Source organism: Hypanus sabinus, chromosome 10 (assembly GCF_030144855.1).
Source record: "Hypanus sabinus isolate sHypSab1 chromosome 10, sHypSab1.hap1, whole genome shotgun sequence".
In the NCBI taxonomy this organism is placed as follows: Eukaryota; Metazoa; Chordata; class Chondrichthyes; order Myliobatiformes; family Dasyatidae; genus Hypanus; species Hypanus sabinus.
Window position 1 is genome coordinate 44,633,477 of NC_082715.1, and position 22,344 is coordinate 44,655,820.

The 22,344-nt window shown below is 40.6% G+C and overlaps 1 protein-coding gene across 1 annotated transcript in view; it reads right to left on the minus strand.

Moving 5' to 3' along the window:
* Positions 1-22,344, minus strand: part of LOC132400282 (matrilin-3-like) — a 48,883-nt gene that overhangs the window by 6,277 nt on the left and 20,262 nt on the right. Inside the window, exons 4-10 of the mRNA XM_059981253.1 lie at positions 21,634-21,756; positions 19,249-19,371; positions 18,104-18,226; positions 10,616-10,738; positions 7,921-8,043; positions 4,706-4,828; positions 3,099-3,221 (exon numbers count right to left, since the gene is read on the minus strand). Of these exons, the coding sequence (XP_059837236.1) occupies positions 3,099-3,221; positions 4,706-4,828; positions 7,921-8,043; positions 10,616-10,738; positions 18,104-18,226; positions 19,249-19,371; positions 21,634-21,756 (861 nt within the window). The remainder of the gene's footprint in view (positions 1-3,098; positions 3,222-4,705; positions 4,829-7,920; positions 8,044-10,615; positions 10,739-18,103; positions 18,227-19,248; positions 19,372-21,633; positions 21,757-22,344) is intronic.

The following is a 22,344-nucleotide window of genomic DNA, read 5'->3' on the forward strand; positions in this document are numbered from 1 at the left end:
GGAATGGAAATCTGCATCCTGGGAACAGATGCAGCAAAGGTGAAGAAACTGAGAAAAGGGAATGGTATTTTTATAGGAGCTAGAAGGTGAAGAGATATAGTCGAGATAATTATGGGTATCAGTAGGTTTATGAAAGACATCGATTGACATTTTGAATAGAGAACGGGATGGAAATGTCAGAGATGGACCTAGCGAATTTAAGGGCAGGTTGGAAGTTAGAGGCAAAGTTGATAAAATTGACAAGCCATGAAGCAGCACCAATGGATCGTCAATGTAGCGGAGGAAGAGATGGATAGTATAACCAGGGAAGCCTTTGAATGTGGACTATTCTACATGACCAATGAAGAGGCAGGCATAGCTGGGACCCATGTGAGTGCCCATAGCCACCCCTTGCATTTGGAGAAAGTGGGAGGAGTCGAAGGGACATTTGTTGAGGGTGAGGACCAGTTCTGCCAGACAGAGAGGGTGATGGTGGAGGGGGATTGGTTGGTTCTTTTGCCAAGAAAGAAGTGAAGAACTTTGAGGCCTTCTTGGTGGAGGAAGGACTGAGCATCCCTGGTGAAGATGAAGATGAGGCAGTCAGGGCCAGGGAATTTCAAGTTATTTAAGAGATCGAGGGCATGAGAAGTGTTGCAGATGTGGGTGGGAAGGGTCTGAGCCAAACAGGATAGAATGGAGTTGACATACAAGGACATGAGATCATGCCTGAGCAGGCAGAGATAATACGCCTACCCAGACAGTCCAGTTTGTGGATCTTGGGTAGGAGGAAAAAGTGAGTAGTGTGGGGTAAGGGAACTATGAGCTTGGTGGCAGTGGATGGGAGTTCTCCAGAATGGATGTGGTCAGTGATGCATTGGAGACAATTTACAAATGGTGTGGAGCTGGGTCCTCCTCAGGGGAGCTGAGGAGCTGTCTGAGAGTTGCCACCTGGCCTCAGCAAGGTAGGGGTCAATGTGCCACACTACAACAGCACCCCCTTTGTCTGTGGGTTTGATTGATGGTAAGGTTGGGACTAGTGCGATGAGAGTGGAGGGCAATGCGTTCTGAGGGGTAAGGTTCGATGAGGAGAGAGGAGTGCTGAAGTTGAGACGGTTGATGTCACATCAGCAATTCGAGATGAAAAAATCCAGAACAGACAGAAAACCAGGTCGGGGTGTCCAAGAAGAGGAGGAAGGTAGAAGACAGGAGAAGAGGTTGAGGTCATAGCAGGCATGGAACTCACTGTGGTGCGAGCAAATGGGGACAAAGGTGAGGCCTTTACTGAGGACAGAATGTTCCACCTCTGAGAAGGGAAGGAGAAGGGATAAACCTTCACATTTCTCTGTGAACATGGAAATTCCAAGTTGGTATCAGTTGTTTGCAAAATTATTCCTGACATTGGATTCCAGATTTTAAATTCCAGGTGCTAAAAGAAGTACTGGTAGATTTAGATATTTTATAATAATTAAACTGAGCACAATGTTTGAATGTTTTCTGGGAGTGGTGGGAGGAAATGAGTTACTCTTTCAAACCTGTTCATTATTTGAAAATTTTCTAATGGCTTTTGTTTTGTCAAAAACATACAGAAACATTTCACTTTTCTATCAACAAGCTAAGCATAGGAATGTAACTTAGCACCTGTCAAAAGGTTTATTTAACAGTAATTTTAGGGAAGAGGATGTTCTGACTGCTATCATTTCTTTTCCTTTGAAAGTAGTGTTGGGAGGTGGAGCAGAGCCAACACTGCACCATCCGCCACAAGCGGGATTTTTTGATGGCCAGTCATTACTAGTGACATAGTTGAAGCCTTCTTGTTGTTTGGAGTTTTTCGACTGAGGCTTCTCCACATTCACTTTGGAGAAACTGTGCAAGGTGAGTTCATATTTTTCTCATAGGTCAACAATGATGAATTTTGGGTCAATATATTAGAATTCCCCCATATAAAATTTATAAAACTAATCTAAAAAAACACACAAAATGATGGAGGAACTCAGCAGGTTAGGCAGCAAATATGGAAATGAACAAGCAGTCAACATTTTGGGCCAACACCCTTCTTCAGGATTGGAAAGGAAGGGGTAAGATGACAGAATAAAAAAGTGGTGGGGAGGGGCAGGAAGATGTTATGGAGTGATGGGTAAAGCTGGGTGGGCAGGAAAGGTAAAGTGCTGGAGAGGAAGGAATCTGATAGGAGAGAGGAGTGGACCATAGGAGGAAGTTAAGGAGGAGGGGGAACCAGATGTGAAGAGTTAAGAGGTCAAAATGGTAAATTGAAGGGAGAGGGAGGGAATTTTATTTTGCCAGAAGGAGAAATCAATATTCATGCCAGCAGGTTGGAGGCTACCCAGATGGAATATGAGGTACTGCTTCTCTTCCCTGAGGTGGCCTTACTCTGGCACAAGAGGAGGCCGCTGACCGACATGTTGGAATGGGAATGGGAATTGGAATTAAGATGTTTGACCTCTGGGAAGTTTCGCTATTGGAGGATGGAGCAGAGGAGTTCGACGAAGTCATTCCTTAATTGATGATAGGTCTCACCAACGTAGAGGAGGCCGCATCGGGAGTACTGGGTGACACCAGTAGATTTGCAAGTGAAGTGTTGTCTCCCCTGGAAGGACACAATGGAGGTGAGGGAGGAGGTGAATGGGCATGTGTAGCACTTAGGCCACTTGCAGAGATAAGGGAGATTAGTGGGGAGAGATGAATGCACAAGGGAATCGCGGAAGGAGCAATCCCAGTGGAAAGTGAAGCGGGGAGTGGGGGCAGTAAAGACATGTTTGGTGGTAGGATCCCTTTAGAGATTGTGGAGTTGTGGAGAATGATGTGTTGGATGTGGTGACTCATGGTGTGGTAGGTATGGTATGGTGGTAATGCAGGTAAAGTTATAAAGAGTGGGGTTAATAGATTTTGAAGTGGATTTGGAAGTGAAATTTAATGTTAAATTATAATATACCAGAGGTAGCTAAAAGACATTTGCATAATTTTTCAATTTTGATAACATTGTATATCATGAGGGCAACGCCAATTTTAAAGTTCAACATTGCAAACTACAGTGGCTATGATTTCACAGAGCAACCAATTCATCATGCCAAAGCATTCAGCCCTGCGAATAAATTACTTACTTGAACAAGTTATCTGGTCCTCATTTAATATAAAGCCTGGATGACATTTGCAGTAAAAGCCGGAGGCAGTTGTCACACAGATTTGCTCACAGTCGTGGTTTCCAGTAGCACACATATCCTCACCTGAAACAAATCATTGAGTGTAACATATCCATAAAATTGTTGAAGTGACCTAAAATTCATTGCTGCATTACAATGGAGGGTATGTCTGTATACAGTTACCTTCCTTCATTAAAAGATCCTGTTAAACACCATTTATGTGGATAATGTGAGACAACCTTCAATTAGTGCTCTTAAGAGAATGTATTTTTTATGTACAATAAGAATTATTTACCAGGCCATGTCAGAAGCCACTAAGAATTCTGTACATTGGCCCATTCCCCGAACATAGAGATATCATTTTCAGGACTGATATGTCAAGGTAGAAAACATGAACTTGATGACTTTATTGGAATTAAGTTTAGTTCCCAAATGGGGAATCCTGAGGAGCTTGGTTCAGCAACCATACTCGTACTGACTGGCAGAGGAGATTTGAGGGACCTTAGACCCCTACTATAATTATGTATGGATACCTCAATCTTCCAGTCAGGTCATTAGAAATGGCATTTTGATGGGTTGTAAATCTGGGGAAGATAACAAAATGAATTTAGGAAAATAAAAGTTGCATAAAATAATGTCATCAAGATATTCCTAAATGCAGTGCCAGAACCTCATGTAATGAGATAATGAACCTCAACTAATGTAAAAAGGTGCAAATGAGAATAAAAAGCATTTTGTCCATCTTATATATTCTCTTCTTAAAGTTGAAATCAAAATTCATTTTGATCTTCCCTGTTACCCCCAGATCTGAAACACACTAAAAATATCATTATTAATGGCCTGAATGGAAGGTTGAGAAAAGGCCATAGTAAACAGTAAAGATGGTAGAAACCAAAGCCATGAAGCTTTAAATAGCATTCAATAAGTGTTTGGTAATGCTACAAAACTCTACGTTTCCTTCACTAATGACTTTTGTTGTACACAAAACATCAGTCAGTCTCAATCATGAATAGCAACTCAGATTAACAGTCTTCCACTGAGAAGGAATCAAGAGTTACAATCCTCTTAATGAAGAACTCTCTCTCAATTTCAGAACTAAATGGAACACTAATAACTTTGACCTTGAGCCATTGTTATCAACTCTAACCAAAGGGAAAAAGGAAACTCTCCGCAACTAGAAAAATTCTAACAACCTTTGTAAGATTAGGCTTTCTCTGCAGATCTGCTCCAATGAACACATTCCAAGTCTCTAAAAGGAATGTAATCTTTCCTAAGGGAATTTTAGAAAACTGTGCCAGTGTAGTCTCTATAAATAATATAAGGTTTTTTTTCCTTATTAGGTAATTAAATTAACTTATGTTTAGCACCAGACCTAATAGACAGATGAACATAGGTGTAAAAGTAGAAATTTTGCTCAGAACTATAGAAGAAGCTTACAGATATTAATTTATGATTTGTATTATGACATCAAAGACAGTTTTCTGGCTTCTCAACTTTCTACAAAGTTCTTTTGGAAAAACTCAAGCCCATAGTGACAGGGGAATCAGCCCCAGTAATAAATTACTTACGTGAGCAGGTTTTTTGGTCCTCATTCAGTATAAAACCCGGATGACATTGGCAATCATAGCCGGTTGCAGTTGTCACACAGATTTGCTCACAGTCATGGTTTCCAGAAGCACACATATCTTCTCCTGAAACAATTGAGTAAAAGATAACCATAAAACTGTTGAAGAAAAACCATCGAGCCTACTCCGACATTCCATTTATTGTCCCTCTCGTACTCATTCTCCCTGTAAACAATGATGTCCTGGTTAATTAAGAGCCTATCAACCTCCAACCTAAATATACCCAATGAGTTTGACCACATAGCTGTCTTTGACTACTCTCTGGTGTGAAGAAATTTTTCCTCATCGCTGTTCTAAATAGTTCTGAAGCTGTGCCCTCTGGCCCTAGACTCCCCCACTATAGGAAACATCCTCCCTATGTGCACTTTATCCAGACCTTTCAATAATCATTACTTTGTAATGAGATCCACTCCCCTCCCCATTCTTATCATTTCCAGCAAGTACAGACCCAGAGGTATCAAACACTCCTCATACATTAACTCTTTCATTCCTGGGATTATTCTTGTGAACCTCCAATACCAGCACATCTTTTCTTGATTAGGGACCCAAAACTACTCACAATACTCCATGTGCAGTCTGACCATTGCCTTATAAATCTTCAGCATTACATCCTTGCTTTTGTATTCTGGTCCTTTCAAAATGAATGCTAACATTGCTATGCCTTCCTTACCATCAACTCAACCTGCAAGTTAACGTTTAGGGAATCCTGCGCAGGCTCTCACAAGTCCCTCTGCATTCTGATTTTTGAATTTTCTATGAGATCTGAAAGATCCAGAAATCTAAATCCCTGCCCCCTGTGCTAATTCCTCAGCCACAGATTCATCTGCCAGATCATCCTGGTCTTACCATCACTGGCATTTGGCACAGGTAGCAATCCAGAGGTTACTTCCATGGCATCATGCTTTTCAGCATTCTACCTAGTTCTCCAAATTCTCTCTTCAGGACCTCCTCCCTGTTCCTAACTATGTTGTGGGTACTAATACATACCATGACTTCCAGCTGTTCGGCCTCCAGCTTTTGAATGCCATGGACCCAATCCAGGACATCCATGACCCTGGCACCCTTGACATAACATACCATCCAGGTGTCTCTTTCACGTCCAAAGAATCTGCTTTCCACTCCTCTAATTATGAATGCCCTGTCACTAATGCACTTGTCTTCTCCCCACTTCCTTTCTGAGCCATACAGCCAGGCTTAGTGCCAGAGACCTGGTTGCAGCAGCTTCCCCTGGTAGGTTGTCCCCCCAACAGTGTCCAAAATGGTATACTTATTATTGACGGGAATGGCCACAGAGGTACTCTGCTCTGGCCGCTTATTCCCTTTCCTGACAGTCATGCAGGGACCTTCCCCCTGCAACTTAGGAATAAATACTTCCCTGTAGCTCCTATATATCACTTCCTCATTCTCTCATAGGAGCCGAAGGTCACCTAGTTGCAGCTACAGTTCTTTAACACGATATCTAAGGAGATGCAACTTGACATGCTTTGTGTAGATGTAGTTATCAAGGAGAGTGGAAAACTCCAAAATTCCCCACATTTCATACAAGGAATATATCACTTCATTCAGAGCACTAGCAATGTACTAACAGAAAAAAAACTTATTAGAAACTTTCTTACTTACTTAGAACCTCCACCTATGCTTGCCCAAGTCTGTTGAGCCAAAGCCGGACCATTCTGACACTTGCCCACTCCAGCAATCTGCTCCACTCACACGCCATTTCTTTTTATTGGCCAAGCACTAATTTCAGCCCACAAAAAGAAAGCTGAAAGCTCCCAAGCTCTTTTTAAACTGTGCTGCACCACCAATGAATGGCCTCTCATTCTAATTTCACCCTGGAAAGAAAGCTGAAGACCCCTGAGCTCTTTTTAAACTTCACACTGCATCACCAACGAACAGACTCTCATGCTGATTTCAGCTCGCAGAAAATCTGCAGTTAATTTCATGTTATACTGAAAATATTCTATGTAGGCAATGCAAGAATCTTATTAATTAGTCCCCACAAGAAGTTAACAATGTTCCTTCTTAGAGGTCACATATGTAATACAATGTTTATTGAGTCATGTCAGACACCATAAGAATCCATTCTCTGAACCTGTGGATATCAATTTCAGACCTGATTCTCATAGAGAGAAAACATGAATTTGATGATTTTTGGTGTACTTGGTGCAGTCTCTAAGCAGAGAAAGCACAAGAAATTTGGATGGAGAAAACATTAAAATATAAAAGATTCAGAAAACAAACGACAATGTAAATGCATAATTAATTCCAAAAACTCATGTAACTACTTTATTGCAATAAGATAGAAATGATGGAAAATAGATTCAATCCTCATCATTCACCCATTTGTTTTAATCCAACCCTTGCTCATATTTATTCTAGTATCTGCAGAACTGAAAACATCAAACATGTCATTTTTACTACCTGAATGAAAGATTGGGATAAGCCCACAGGAAACTGTAGTAGGGGTAGGACATACAGTGTCTTAAGTCCTGCTCTGCCAGAAATTCTACTTTTCATTCTTATCTCCATGACTCTTTTTTTTTGTACCCAAGATCTATCAGTGGGCTTAAATCATCATTGACAACTGAGCATTAACAATCTTCCAGTGAAGAAGAATCAAAATTCACACTCATCCCAATGAAGAAGACCCTTTGCACGATCTGTAATTCTGGACTCTTGAACCATTGAAAACAACTTCTGATCAACATTCCTTAACCCTCCTTCACCTTTTCCCCCATTTTTTTATACTAATCATTGAGATCACATCTCATTCATCCAAACTCTAGAAAATTTCGCCCATTCTACTCAAAATGTTTTCATGGGAACATCTTCCCACCAGAGGGTTCAATTCAGTGAGATTACACATTACGCCAGGTCTGGTTTCAAAAATAACATTGTAATTTTCTGGAGCCATTTTCCTTGAGGGGTTACTATGGTGTTAGACCTAAGAGATATTCAAACAATTACTGCAATATTTACTCACAATGTGAAAACAGAAATCTTGTCAAAAGCCATAGAAGAGCCTTATAACATTTGATTTATTTTGGTTATCATGAGGGCAAAGAGAGTTTTCAGGCTCCTAAACATTCTACAAAGATCTTATGGGAAAAGCCAATCCATAGTGACAGGGTAATCAGCCCCAGTAATAAATTGCTTACTTGAGCAGGTTTTTTGGTCCTCATTCAATACAAAACCTGGACGACATTTACAGGCATAGCCTGTTGAAGTTGTCACACAGATTTGATCACAGTCATGGTTTCCAGCAGCACACATATCTTCTCCTGAAACAAATAAGTGGAACATAAACATCAAACTGTTGAAGGAACACCATTCTGTATTCTGTATATAGTTTCATTCTCTGAACTTGCACATATCAATTTTGGAACTGATACTCTGAAATAGGAAACATGAATTTGACAACTTTCTTGTATTTGGTGTAGTCCCTCAGCAGAGAAGCCACTGGAAATGTGAATAGACAATTCTAGCATCTTAAAAAATTCGGAAAATAATGTCAAAACTGTAAGTGTAAATTCAATGCTGGAACCTCAAGTAACTATTTCTTTGCATTAAGATAGAAATGAAAAGAACACGAGGAAATCTGCAGATGCTGGAAATTCAAGCAACACACACAAAATGCTGGTGGAACGCAGCAAGCCAGGCAGCATCTATAGGGAGAAGCACTGTCGAAATTTCAGGCCGAGACCCTTCACTAACTGAAATTAAAGATAGGAAGAGATTTGAAAGTAGGAGGGGGAGGGGGAAATCCAAAATGATGGGAGAAGACCGGAGGGGGTGGGGTGAAGCTAAGAGCTGGAAAGGTGATTGGCAAAAGGGATACAGAGCTGGAGAAGGGAAAGGATCATGGAACGGGAGACCTAGGGAGACAGAACAGGGGAGGGGAGCACCAGAGGGAGATGGAGAACAGGCAAAGAGTGATGGGCAGAGAGAGGAAAAAAGGGTGGCAAATAAATATATCAGGGATGGGGTAAGAAGGGGAGGAGGGGCATTAATAGAAGTTAGGGAAGTCAATGTTCATGCCATCAGGTTGGAGGCTACACAAATGGTATATAAGGTGTTGTTCCTCCAACCTGAGTGTAGCTTCATCTTGACAGTAAAGGGGGCCATGGATAGACATTTCAGAATGGGAATGGGACATGGAATTAAAATGTGTGGCTGCTGGGTGATCCTGCTTTCTCTGGCGGACCGAGCGTAGGTGCTCCTGGTGCGGCCTTTTATGTATTGGTGAGACTCGACGCAGACTGGGAGACCATTTCGCTGAACACCTATGCTCTGTCCGCCAGAGAAAGCAGGATCTCCCAGTGGCCACACATTTTAATTCCACGTCCCATTCCCATTATGATACGTCTATCCATGGCCTCCTCTGTTATCAAGATGAAGCCACACTCAGGTTGGAGGAACATCTTATATACCGTTTAGTAGCCTCCAACCTGAAGGCATGAACATTGACTTCTCTAACTTCCGTTAATGCCCTTCCTCCCCTTCTTACCCCATCCCTGATTTATTTATTTCCCCCCCTTTTTCTTTCTCCCTCTGCCTATCACTCTGCCTGTTCTTCATCTCCCTCTGGTGCTCCCCTCCCCCTTTCTTTCTCCCTAGGCCTCCCGTCCCATGATCCTTTCCTTTCTCCAGCTCTGTATCCTTTTGCCAATCACCTTTCCATCTGTCGGCTTCACCCCACCCCCTCCGGTCTTCTCCCATCATTTCGGATTTCCCCCTCCCCCTCCTACTTTCAAATCTCTTCCTATCTTTAATTTCAGTTAGTGAAGGGTCTCGGCCTGAAATTTCGACAGTGCTTCTCCCTATAGATGCTGCCTGGCTTGCTGCGTTCCACCAGCATTTTGTGTGGTTGCTAGAAATGAAGGGAAATAGATTCAATCCATCTCACTCACTCATTTCTTTTCATCCAACTTAAGCTCACATTTATACTAACATCTTCAGAATTGAAAAACACCAAAGATGCTATTTTTAATTACCAGAATGAAAGATTGACATGAGCCCATAGGAAACTGTAGTAGGGGTAGGATATACAGTGCCTTACATCTCCTCTGCCATTAAACAAGAACACGGATATTCTACAGAAATTCCACTTTCCCTTCCTCTCTCCATAACCCTTTAATTTATTGTACCTGAAACCTCTCAGTGGACCTAAATCATCAATGACAATTGAGCATTACCAATCTTCCAGCGAGGAGGAATCAGGATTCACAATCATCTTAGTGAAGAAGACCTTTTTCATTCCAGTCCTAAATGTACCTCCACCTATCATGTGAGCATGATCTATAATTCTGGACTCTGGAACCACTGAAAACAACTTCTGATCAATATTCCTCAATCCTGCCCACACCATTTTCCCTAGATTGTGAAAGTTATCATTGAGATAACATTTTATTTGTCCAAACTCTAGAAAATTTCAGCCCATTCTCAAAACGTATTGAAACTCAAACTGTTTTCGTGATTCCCGCCACAGGGTTCAATTCAATGACTCTCATTGTCATTTTTGTAAGGTAAGTATATCCCTTCCTTGGGTTAGATGACTGAAGTTGCACACATTCCTCGATAATTAACAGTATTTTTCTTTCATGGATAATTTAGTCAACTTATACATAGCGTCAGACCGAAGAGTTATTCAAATAATGAATAGTATGTACATTATCAACGTGAAAACAGAAACGTCGTCAAGAGCTGTAGAACAGCCTTATAGCATTTGATTTTTATTTTATTTATCATGAGAGCAAAGAAAGTTCTCAAGCTCCTAAACCTTCTACAAAGCTCTTATGGAAATAGCCAAGCCCATAGTGACGGGGTAATCAGCCCCAGTAATAAATTGCTTACTTGAGCAGGTTTTTTGGTCCTCATTCAATACAAAACCTGGACGACATTTACAGGCATAGCCTGTTGAAGTTGTCACACAGATTTGATCACAGTCATGGTTTCCAGCAGCACACATATCTTCTCCTGAAACAAATGAGTGGAACATAAACATCAAACTGTTGGTGAAAAAACAATATAAAAACCATTGCTGCATTTCAGTGCAGGCAATATTAATCTGAAGTTAATTTTATTTACATTAACATGGTATATCAAAAATATTTTAACAATAATTATCTTCTATCTGGGGGGAACCATTCACTAACAGAACTTGGGAAGATAAAGGTATTACTACTCTTCATGATATTAATGGGGCAAATACTATCCTTAGCTTTCAAGAACAAGTATCTCGATATAATATTGATAAACACTCTTTTTTCTTCTACTTTAGAGTAAGATCAGCTTGTAATGCCTACGGGGCTCCCTGGGGGTCAGATTTAAAGGACCATTCCATTTTAAGTTGGATACAGAGTGCTCCAAGACAGATAGTGTCATATATCTATGATAAATTAAACTCCCAGTAACATATGCCCACATCAGGAATGAAAGCCTGGGATAGGGACATATCTGAATTGGGATAAGACTTAGACTGGGATGCGATTTGGGTTAATGCTGCCAGTGTTTCGAAAAACCCAAATTATCGGTATATACACTTGAAATTTTGTCATAGAGCATATCTAACACCAAGAATTAGACATCAAATGGGACTGGTTCTTGACCCATATTGCTCATTTTGCCCCCAGAGAACCGTTGGCTCTTTTATATGTGTTGTATGGGAATGTCCAGGGGTTTTTGGTTTGTGGGGCAAGGTTATCCGTACTCTTACAGAACTACTGGGGGTACAATCACCAATGGACCCCGCTGCACATCTTCTAAATGATGACTCCCACCTTTCCCTTATGGAAAACAATATGCTAAGTCAGGCTATGTAACAGTTTCTTCCCCCAAGCTATCAGACTCCTCAATACCCAAAGCCTGGACTGACACCTTGCCCTATCGTCCTGTTTATTATTTATTGTAATGCCAGTACTGTTTTTGTGGATTTATGCAGTCCAGTGTAGGTCTGTAGTCTAGTATAGCTTTCTCTGTTTTTTTAAAATATGTAGTTCAGTCTAGTTTTTTGTATTGTGTCATGTAAACCATGGTCCTGAAAAACGCTGTTTCATTTTTACTATGCACTGTACCAGCAGTTATGGTCAAAATGACAATAAAAGTTGACTTGACTTGACTTGACGACTGCAGCTAGGAAGGTTGTAGTCCAGCGTTGGAAACCTCATCATGATATTTCAGGTACTCACTGGCTTCGGAGCTTTTTGGACATTTCTTACCTGGAACTATCATCAGCAGGAGTAAATGATGCACGACCAAACACAATCTTAATGTGGACAAATTTGATATCTAACTTAAAACTTCTTCTGTTAAAACAGGAATGCTCTGTCTGTGTATGCACTACTATTCAGTTGGTTGGTGGAGGGGAAAGGGGTGGGGGGAGAGAGAGGGGTGGAGAGAAGGGGTGGAGGGGAGGTGAGGATGAGATTTGGGGATGGCTGGATTAAACAGTCAAAATGTAATCGGCAACTGGTTGTAATGTATGTAATTTGTTGGTGTTGCAATAAAAAATTAGTGATAAAAATATATTTTATGTGGACAATATGAGAAACTCTTTAATTAGTCCTCACAGTAACATAGTAATACTCCTTCTTAGAGCTCAAAATTGAAAGTAAATTTATTATCCAAGTACATATACAGTTTGTCACTATATACGACCCTGAGGTTCATTTTTCTTGCAGGTATATCAGTAAATCTAGAGAATGGTAACTATAACAGGATCAATGAAAGACAACCCTGAGTGCAGAAGACAACAAACTGCAAATACAAGTAGAGTATAAGCAAATAGCAATAAATAATAAGAACATATCAAAATGAGGTAAAGAGTCCTTGAAAGTGAGATCATTGGGTTATGTCTACAATCGATTATACACTTTAGGGTATGTTGGAGGCTACTAAGAATGCATATTTTTTGAATAGGGTAGATAGTCATTTGATATAGTTCCTATGTAAGTGGCCTGAGGAAACCTAGATAAAGAATTTAGCAAATTCAAACTGCATAAAATAAACAAGTACAATAAATCTATAGACAAAAGTCAGCCAAGATGTCCTTTCCTAAATACCTGTATGGAAATCCACCATAAACTGTAGCAGAACTTAAGCATGCTGCCTCTCAAGTTTCCTCTGATATTCAATAAGGGTGTGGTTGTTCAAGAATCTCCATTTGGCCTCCACAATATTAGATTGTTCTTCAATCCAAATGTTATCAATTCATCTCAGTCATTAACTAATTGGCAGAGGAATGAAAGTTTACAATCCTCTTAGTGAAGAATTATTTTTCATCTCAGAACCAAGCATCACATCAGCTGCCGTATGACTATAATCCTGGACACTTCAGCCACAGGAATCTATCAGCAACCACCTTAAAATCCCTTTAACGTTATTCCCGGCAATAACATTACATTTCATTCTTCTAAACTCCAACAAAATTTAGACCAATTCTAATCAAACTGTTTTCATAGGGCTAGCCTCCTGCGTCCACAATCCAATTCAGTGAATCCATTTTCAAACTATTTAAGATGAGTCAGTATATCCCTTCATTGGGTAACTACTGTAGTATATGTTACTTCAACTGTGCAATTACCTCAATAATTAACATGGGAATTTTATCCAACAACCTTTACGACCAGCTTTTTTTCCTACTGACTCAATTCTTCTTCCCCTGTCCAGTCACTTCCCACTTACCTCTGCAATAACTCTTGTTACGTACCCCGTAACTGGTTGTCTAACCAGCAGAGAAAGAAGAATTCATTGGAGAGAGAGAGAGAGAGAGAGAGCGAAATGTAACAGCTACAGTCAGACAAACCTTCCTTTGCTTTCTTAAATCCGTCATTCAGTTATGACCTCTCCGCCCTTCTGCTAGACCATTTTTCTGTGGTGGACTCATCACTCTGGCATGAGTGGACACATACACAAGTCCCCACCGGCCCTGCTGTAACACTGTGAGCTTTACTGACCCGATCTCCTGGTTCGGTCTCTGAAGCCCCCACCTTTCTTGTGGGTTCCAACACTCAATCAGTGTCCACTGGCGTGTCTGGAGGGTGTCTCTCCAGACCTGTCTTTTATCCCTACTCACGGGGTCTCAGCTATCCATCACTCCTGAATGACTGTGTCCATCAAATAAGGCCACTCCTTCAGTCCACTGAGGAATGTTTATGAGCAAAATAGTAGAAGATAAATTACCCTTGCAGAAGTCATAATACAGTAACATCAACAGTCTCTCTCTCCCTCTTATCTGTAGCAAATGTTCTTGCTTTTTTTTCGTCTCTTTCCCATAGTCAGCATAGCAACAGTAATATTTCGTGTTTCCTGGGGGGGGGGGATGGTTAACTCTGTACCCCATTGTCCATCAGGTCTGTTCATCACTCATAACACTCTGATACCCTCTACCACCTCGATAGTTTCTAGCTACCTGGTTCCAACTTGCTTATAAAAATCAAAAGATACAAATGCTGGATAACTGAAATAAAATCAGAACATAGAAGAAACACTCAGCAGAGCAAGCAGCATTTGAGGAAAGAGAAAATGAGTCAATGTTTTAGGTCAAATACTAGCTGAATGTTTCCAGACTTTTCACCTCCAATGTGATGTCCAGTGTGTGTACATTTCCAATACAAGATCGATTGTGGGCATTTTGGTCCTTCTTGAACCAAGGATAAGTCTGTTCCTTTTGCTCACCACACTCAGTCACACGGCTGAATTCATTCTTGCCTTGAATGACTTTTCCTTCAACCGCTCAATTACTCTAAGTCAACAGCATTGCAATGGAACTGACATGGGCCCAATGTTTGCCTGTCCCTTGTTGGATATCTGAAACAGTCTGTGTTTCAACCTTGCCCTTTCTCAACTCTTTTTCTGTTACATTGATGACTGCTGTTGTGTTGCTTCCTACTCTCATACAAAAATATTATAGAATTCAAAATTAAAGCTTTTTTAAATATCATTTCCAGTAGACAAGTGCAAAGTAGAATGAAATAATTGTTAATCCTGATCCAATACAGCAGGAAAAATATACCAAAAACCCCAAGAAGATAAAAAAAGTACAATAAATATAAACACATAAGATAGCTTATATACATAAATTGATTGTATGCCCATAGAGTGATGCTAGGCACAGGAGTGTCAGTACATAAGGGGACTCTGACAGGAAATGATAAAGTTGTAGTAGTGGGGGTGTTGAGGGGTGGTTTAGTAGGTGGAGGTGTTGATTAGTCTTACTGCTTGGGGAGGGTAACTGCTCTTCGAGTCTGGTGTTCCTGGAGTGGATGCTATGTAGCCTGCTCCCAGATGGGAGTGAGACAAACAGTCCATGAGCAGAGTGGGTGGGATCCTTCATGATTTTACTGGCCCTTTTCCAGTACCTTTCAGTATATATGTCCTTGATAGTGGATAGGCTGATGCTGGTGATGCGTTGGGCAGTTTTGACGGCCTGTTTTGGAGACTTTCTGCCTGCCACAGTGCAGTTTCCAAACCATGCAGTGATGTCATATGTTAGGAAGTTCTCCTAGAACATAGAACATAGAACGTAGCAATTTGCAGCACTTTACAGGCCCTTCGTCCCGCAATGTTGTGCCGACCATGTAACCTACTCTAGAGACTGCCTGGAATTTTCCTAGTGCATAGCCCTCTATTTTTCTAAGCTCCATGTACCTATCTAAGGGGGTCTTAAAAGACCCAATTGTATCCAGACATGTGTATAGATATACATAGTCCAAATCCCTTCAGCCTCTTGAGAAAGTAGAGGCATTGGTGAGCTTTCCTGATAGTGCAGCATGTGTTCTGGGTCCATGAGAGGTTGTGTGAGATGTGTACTCCCAGGATTTTGAAACTACTCACAGTTTCCACTGCTGAAGGGTGTGAGTTTTCCTGACATTGATAACCTTCTCCTTTGTTGTTGGCAATGAGGAAGAGGTTATTGGTCTAGCACCAGACATCAGGCACAGTGGTGTGTTTGACCGAGGAGAAGGAATTGGTTCACCAAGGTTTGTGGACACTATTGCTGAATGTCAAAATGAACTCCAGAAAGTGTCCTTGCATTCTAGGTGTGTCAGGGCCAGGTTACTAACAGATGCTTTGGCAACTGTCGTGCAGTGATTCTGTCAGTTAGTATTTGCTGCATGTTACCACTCTGCTCTCATTTTCACATGGTCCATCTCATAATCTTCACTCCTTTATTTTTTGATTTCTTCATGTTCACTTAATGAGTTGGGATAGCTACCAACATTCATTGTATCCACCTGATTCCCACAACTACTTGGACGGCAACTACTTCCACTATTCATCCTGACAGGACTCCATCCCATTCTCCCAATTCAGCTGCCTCTGTTGGACTATTTATACTCATGTCCATTCCATTCTCATTATCCATCACCCCAAAAATCATCAAAGAGTACATCAACACATACAAACAAGCTGGATGAACTCAGCAGGTCGGGCAGCATCTGTTGAAACGAGCAGTCGTTTCGGGCCGAGACCCTTCATCAGGACTGAAGGAGGAGGGGGCAGGGGCCCTATAAAGAAGGTGGGGGGAGGGTGGAAGATGCCAGGTGAAAAACCAATCAGAGGAAGGATTTAAGGGGTGGGAGAGGGGAAGCGGGGAGGGGATAGGCAGGAGAGGTGAAGAAGGAATGCAAGGGGAAAGCACTATGGGTAGTAGAAGAAGGCAGAATCATGAGAGAGGTGATAGGCAGCTAGAAGAGGAGGCAGAGTAAAAGTTGAATGGGGGAAAGGAGAGGGAGGGAATTACCAGAAGTTGGAGAATTCAATGTTCATATCAAGGGGCTGGAGACTACCCAGACAGTATTTGAGGTGTTGCTCCTCCAACCTGAGTTTGGCCTCATCATGGCAGTAGAGGAGGCCATGTATGGACATATCCAAATGGGAATGTGAAGCAGAGTTGAAGTGGGTGGCAACCGGGAGATCCTGTCTATTGTGACGGACGGAGCGGAGGTGCTCGATGAAGCGGTCCCCCAATCTGTGTCAGGTCTCGCCGATGTAGAGGAGGCTGCACCGGGAGCACCGGATGCAATAGATTACCCCAACAGACTCACAAGTGAAATGTTGCCTCACCTGAAAGGACTGTTTGGGGTCCTGAATGGTGGTAAGAGAGGAGGTGTAGGGACAGGTGTAGCACTTACGCTTGCAAGGATAAGTAGCAGGTAAGAGATCTGTGGGGAGGGACGCGTGGACCAGGCAGTCACAGAGGGAACAATCCCTGCGAAAAGCAGAGGGGGTAGAGAGGGAAAGATGTGCTTAGTGGTGGGGTCCTGTTGAAGATGGCAGAAGTTGCCGAGGATAATATGCTGGATTCGGAGGCTAGTTCAATTCTTTATAGGGCCCCTGCCCCCTCCTTCATCAGGTCTCGGCCCGAAACGTTGACTGCTCGTTTCAACAGATGCTGCCCGATCTGCTGAGTTCATCCAGCGTGTTTGTACGTGTTGATTTGACCACAGCATCTGCAGTGTACTTTGTGGTTATCAAAGAGTCCATGTCTGATCGCTTGAGTGGAAGACTGAGACAAGCTCATAGGAAACTATAGGAGGGTTTGGACATATGACTACTGAAGCCTCGTCTGCAATTCAGTAAGAACATTCTTGTTCTACAGAAATTCAACCTCCCCTTCATAACATTTTACTTTCTTGCCACCCAGATTTCAGTAGATCTCAGTCATAATTACTAACCAAAGATAACAGTTTATCAGTTATGTGAAATGAAGTTTCACACCTCTCTTAGTGAGAACGACTCTCCTTGTTTCTATTTAAGTAGCACATCACCTCTGATAAATTGGTTTATTATCATCACATGTATAGAAATACAGTGAAAAACTTGTCTTACGTAGTTCGTGCAGATCAATACAACATCGTATTGAGCCACAGCAAAGGAAAACAATAACAGAATAACGAAGTGTTACAGAGAAAGCGCACTGCAAAAAGACAATAAGGTGCAAGGCCATTATGAAGTAGACTGAGAGGTCATGAACATATTCATGATAAATACACCCTTTTTAATAGTGGGCCCCTCAAAAATGGGTGATAGAATATGGTGTGCAATTAGATGTTGATAGGTATGCAGTTGTGGGCATTGCTGAGTCATGTCTGAAAGAAGAACATAGTTGGGAGCATAATATCCAAGAATATACATTTTATCAAAAATAGACAGGTATGAAGAGGGAGTGGGGTGGATCTCAATAAATGACAGAAAGGATTTTTGTATTGCCTGGCAATTGAGATTATTAGAAATTTACACTCAGTATCTGAATACAATTCTTGTCAAAAGCTGAAAGAGATAATGGTTTATTGTAACTCATGTCCATATTCAAATATGGAAACATCCTTTGGGCCTTACTTGAACAGGTTTTCTGGTCCTCATTTAGTTGATAACCTGGATAGCAACTGCAGTAATAGTCTGTTCCAGCAGGCAGGCAGAGTTGTTCACAGTCATGGTTTCCAGATTCGCACTTATCCTCTCCTGAAAGTTCACATTTAATTGAGTGCATTTTATCCATAATGATGTGGACAAACATTAACTTATAAAGTCTTTGAAATCTTTCTAAATCTAAATGTTGGCTGCATTTCAGGTTTCATTAATTATATTTCATGAGATTATATGAGTCAAACTGCAGTCAGTGCTCAGAGAATAGGCCTAAATTTCCCACTATCATTAACTGGCTGCATTAAGAATTAAATGTTATTGTAAAATTGTGAGTTTTATCAGGCTCTCCACCTCCCTGTTCTTTCATTACTCTCTCTGATGAAATTTTTATTTGCCAGTCCTATGGTTACACATGTTGCTGATGTTTTTGTAACTTCATGTATTATTAACAAAAAGACACAAACAAAATGTGATAAAACAAACTTCATTCTTTTTATGGTCAAATGAAAGATACAGATTAACAATATTTATCTTTCTTATTGACAAATAATCCTTAGAAAATGGTTTGTGCGTGATCTGTGTTCTATATTTATGTAAAAGTAAATGTAATGCTTCCTACTCATGATATTTCTCCCTACTGGAAGATCAGAGAACCTGCAGAAAACATTTTAAAAGATTTCCTTCTTTGGATTATCCATTCAACATCTGTATAATTGGTAATCCATCAACAACTGGGGTAACTTGCACACACAACAGGCAAAATCTTGCCAGAAGCTATATAGTAAAGAAAGGATGCATAATGATAAATTTCATAAGGGTTTAGTCAATATTCATGCAAATACCATCTGCAACAAACTACAAGCAGGGAGAGGGGTTGCTCTCCTAGAAAATAGTCTATACGTCAAATATTGCAAGTTGAAGAAAATTGTTATATTGACATGCAAGTTTCTCATGCAAGTTCCATTAGAGTAAATTTTGTCTTCATCACATATTTCTAGGTTGTGATTTGTGAATTCTGTAAGGATGAATTCTCCTTACTGAAATGGCCATAACTAGAAAAGTCTTTATGACCTTGAAGGCAGCATGGCATGACAAACTCCTAATTATAAGTGACTTACTTGAGCATGTTTTCTGATCCTCATTCAGTATAAAACCTGGGTGGCAGCTACAATAATAGCCTGTTGTAGTGTTCACACAAATTTGCTCACAATCATGATTTCCAGCAGCACAATGATTCACTCCTAAAGCAATTAAATAAATTGAGTGCATCTTTCCCGTGAAAATTGGTGAATAAAGTTAAACAAAATTTATTGCTGTATCTTGAGAGTGGAAATAGTCATAAATAAAATGTAATTCTAAGCAGTCTGTAAGATAATTTAATTAGACCTGCTATGAGGGTAATTTGAGCAAAGATCCAGTTGTTGTCTCTAGGTTGTGGTGGTTTTTATTTACATAACTAAGTTGCTTGCTAAGACAATTTATAGACCATGAGGGAATAATTATGAAGTTTGCACCAAAGCCTCATGGAGAACATTCAAACTGGTTGCACTCTCACTGTCTGGTATAGAGAGGACACTTCACAGGATCAGAAAAGGCTGCAGCGGGCTGTAAACTCCATCAACTGCGTCATGGGCACCATCCAGGACATTCTGAAAAAGGCGGAATCTGTCATTCAGGACCGCTACCAATCATGACGTGCCTGCTTTTCAGTACCACCAGCAGAGTGGAGCTACAGAACCATAAGACACACATTCAACACTTTAGGAACAGCTTCTTCCACTCTGCTATCAGACTTCTGAACAGACAATGAACCAGCTTCACTATTTCTGCATTGTTTATTTACTTTTTATATTTATTATTATAGTGTGTGGTGTATTTTATGTATTGCTCCATACTGTTGCAGCAAAACAACAAATTTTATGTGTACAGTACTGTGTAACGGTGTATAGCTAGGGTGCCTAAGTCTTTTGCATCATACTGTACTGCTGCAAAAAAAACACATGTCATGACATCTGTGAGTGATGATAAATCTAATTCTGATATGGGTCTATTATGGGCAGAGTGGGAAAGGGACAGGGAGAGGGTAATCATGGTTAGGAAAAGGGGAAGGGGAAAGAAAGGGAATGAGAATCACCAGAAGGACATTCTATAATGATCAATAAACCAATTGTTTGGAATCAAATGACCTTGCCTGGTATCTCAGAGTACTCTGTTTGAGTAATAAACCTGATTCTGATACCTTTTCCTCCCTATTCAAGACATTACTTCAAACTTACTTTTTGGCCATAATTTTGGTCTTCTATTGTGCTGGTTTGGATTCTGCTGGCTAATCCTGCTTATTCTGAATACAGCCATTGGCATTTCACCATTTCAGCAGCTGTCCAAATGTGAATGATGTGTCAAATACTGAAATTCTGGCCTTTCAGACAGACTCAATGTTCCAAATCACGCGGTTTACCGTTGAACCACACACTGAATGCAGTGGTGGAGCCCAGTATTCCTGAGATTGTCCATTGGTACATGGAGCTTGGAAAAATAGAAGGCTAAGGGGCCCCCTAGGTAATTTCTAAAGTAAGCACATGCTCGGCACAGCATTGTGGACCAAAGGGCCTGTATTGTGCTGTAGATTCTCTATGTTTCTATTATTTTCTCTGGTGGGAAAAAATTAAAATGACCTCTGAGATGTTATACCATATCCATCCCACATAGATTCTGAGTCCCCAGTGATCTGGGGGTCAATGGTGATTGCAGGACAATGGGTTGGTGTGGGAGGGTGCAGTTTGTTGGGAAGCCGGACAGTGAGTAGATTATGGTATTGAGTATGGCTGCTGGGTGAAGTAATTCAATGTAAAGATGCAAAGTTAGACAGATCATTAATCATGACTGCATGAGACTTATCAAAGGTTGTTGCATAACATAGCTTTGGAGCACCCAGGGTCATGCTACTATGTTAATAATAAATATATATATATATATATTATATGAAAGCAAATTATAATCAAATTAAGTTGGATGTTACATTAAGAAGCAAGCTTCACATTAGCCCAAACTGCACTGACTGACAACTAGCTATTCCAATGCATATCTCAATGTTTAAATGGGCACTGAAGGAAAGATCCATAAAACCAAAGTCATTCTTATGGCATGAATAGAAGAATGGGATTTGCTGTATTTTTATATTCATGTGAAAGTTTAATACTCTATATTTCTTGATTTTTCCACATGTTGGAGCAAATAAAACAAAAGGTATCAAAAATCATGCTCTCCTCTCAGGGCAATCTATTCAACATCTGTTTGGCTTATAACCTTCAGGAAATGGGGCAACTTGCAATAATATGAACACAGTGTAAGAATAAAATAAAGATAACCTTGCCAAAAACATATAAGGAAAGAATGTATGACGATTCATTTTTGTATCATAAGAACAAAGCCAATGCTCAAGATCATATGATTGACAACATAATATGTTACAGAACATCATGATATAGTGATAAACAGCTTACTTGAGCATGTTTTCAGGTCTTCGTTTAGTGTAAAACCTGGATGGCATTTGCAATAATAACCCGTAGTTGTGTTTACACAGATTTGCTCGCATTCATGGTTTCCAGCTGCACAATTATCCACTCCTGGAAGAATTTCATTAAATTGAATACATTTTATTCATGAAAAAAGAACTATACTTGTAACTTGTTGATGACAAAATAAATCTATCATATCCCAAATGATATTAATGTTATTAAAGTAAGCAAAAAAGCATTTTGTGTCCTGAGAAAGACACAAATAAAATGTTGGAGGAACACACCAATTGAGGCAGTAGAGGGAAATAACAAGTCAATATTTTGGACCAAGACCTTTCATCGGGACTGGAAAGGAAGAGGAAAGAAGCCAGGATAAGAAAGTGGGGAAAGGGAAGTAGTACAAACTGGCAGAAGATGTGTTAGGCCAGTTGAGGGGGAAGGTGAATGGGAATGAATGTGGAAGAGGCAAACGGCTGAAGAATAAGGAATCTAATAGGAGAGGACTACAATGACAAACAAGAGAAAATCTGCAGATGCTGGAAATCCGAGCAACACACACAAAATGCTGGAGGAACTCAGCAGGTCAGGCAGCATCTAGGAAAAGAGTACAATTGATGTTTCAGGCCCAGACCTATCAGCAGGACAGGACTTTTCCTAGATGCTGCCTGGCCTGCTGAGTTCCTCCAGTATTGTATG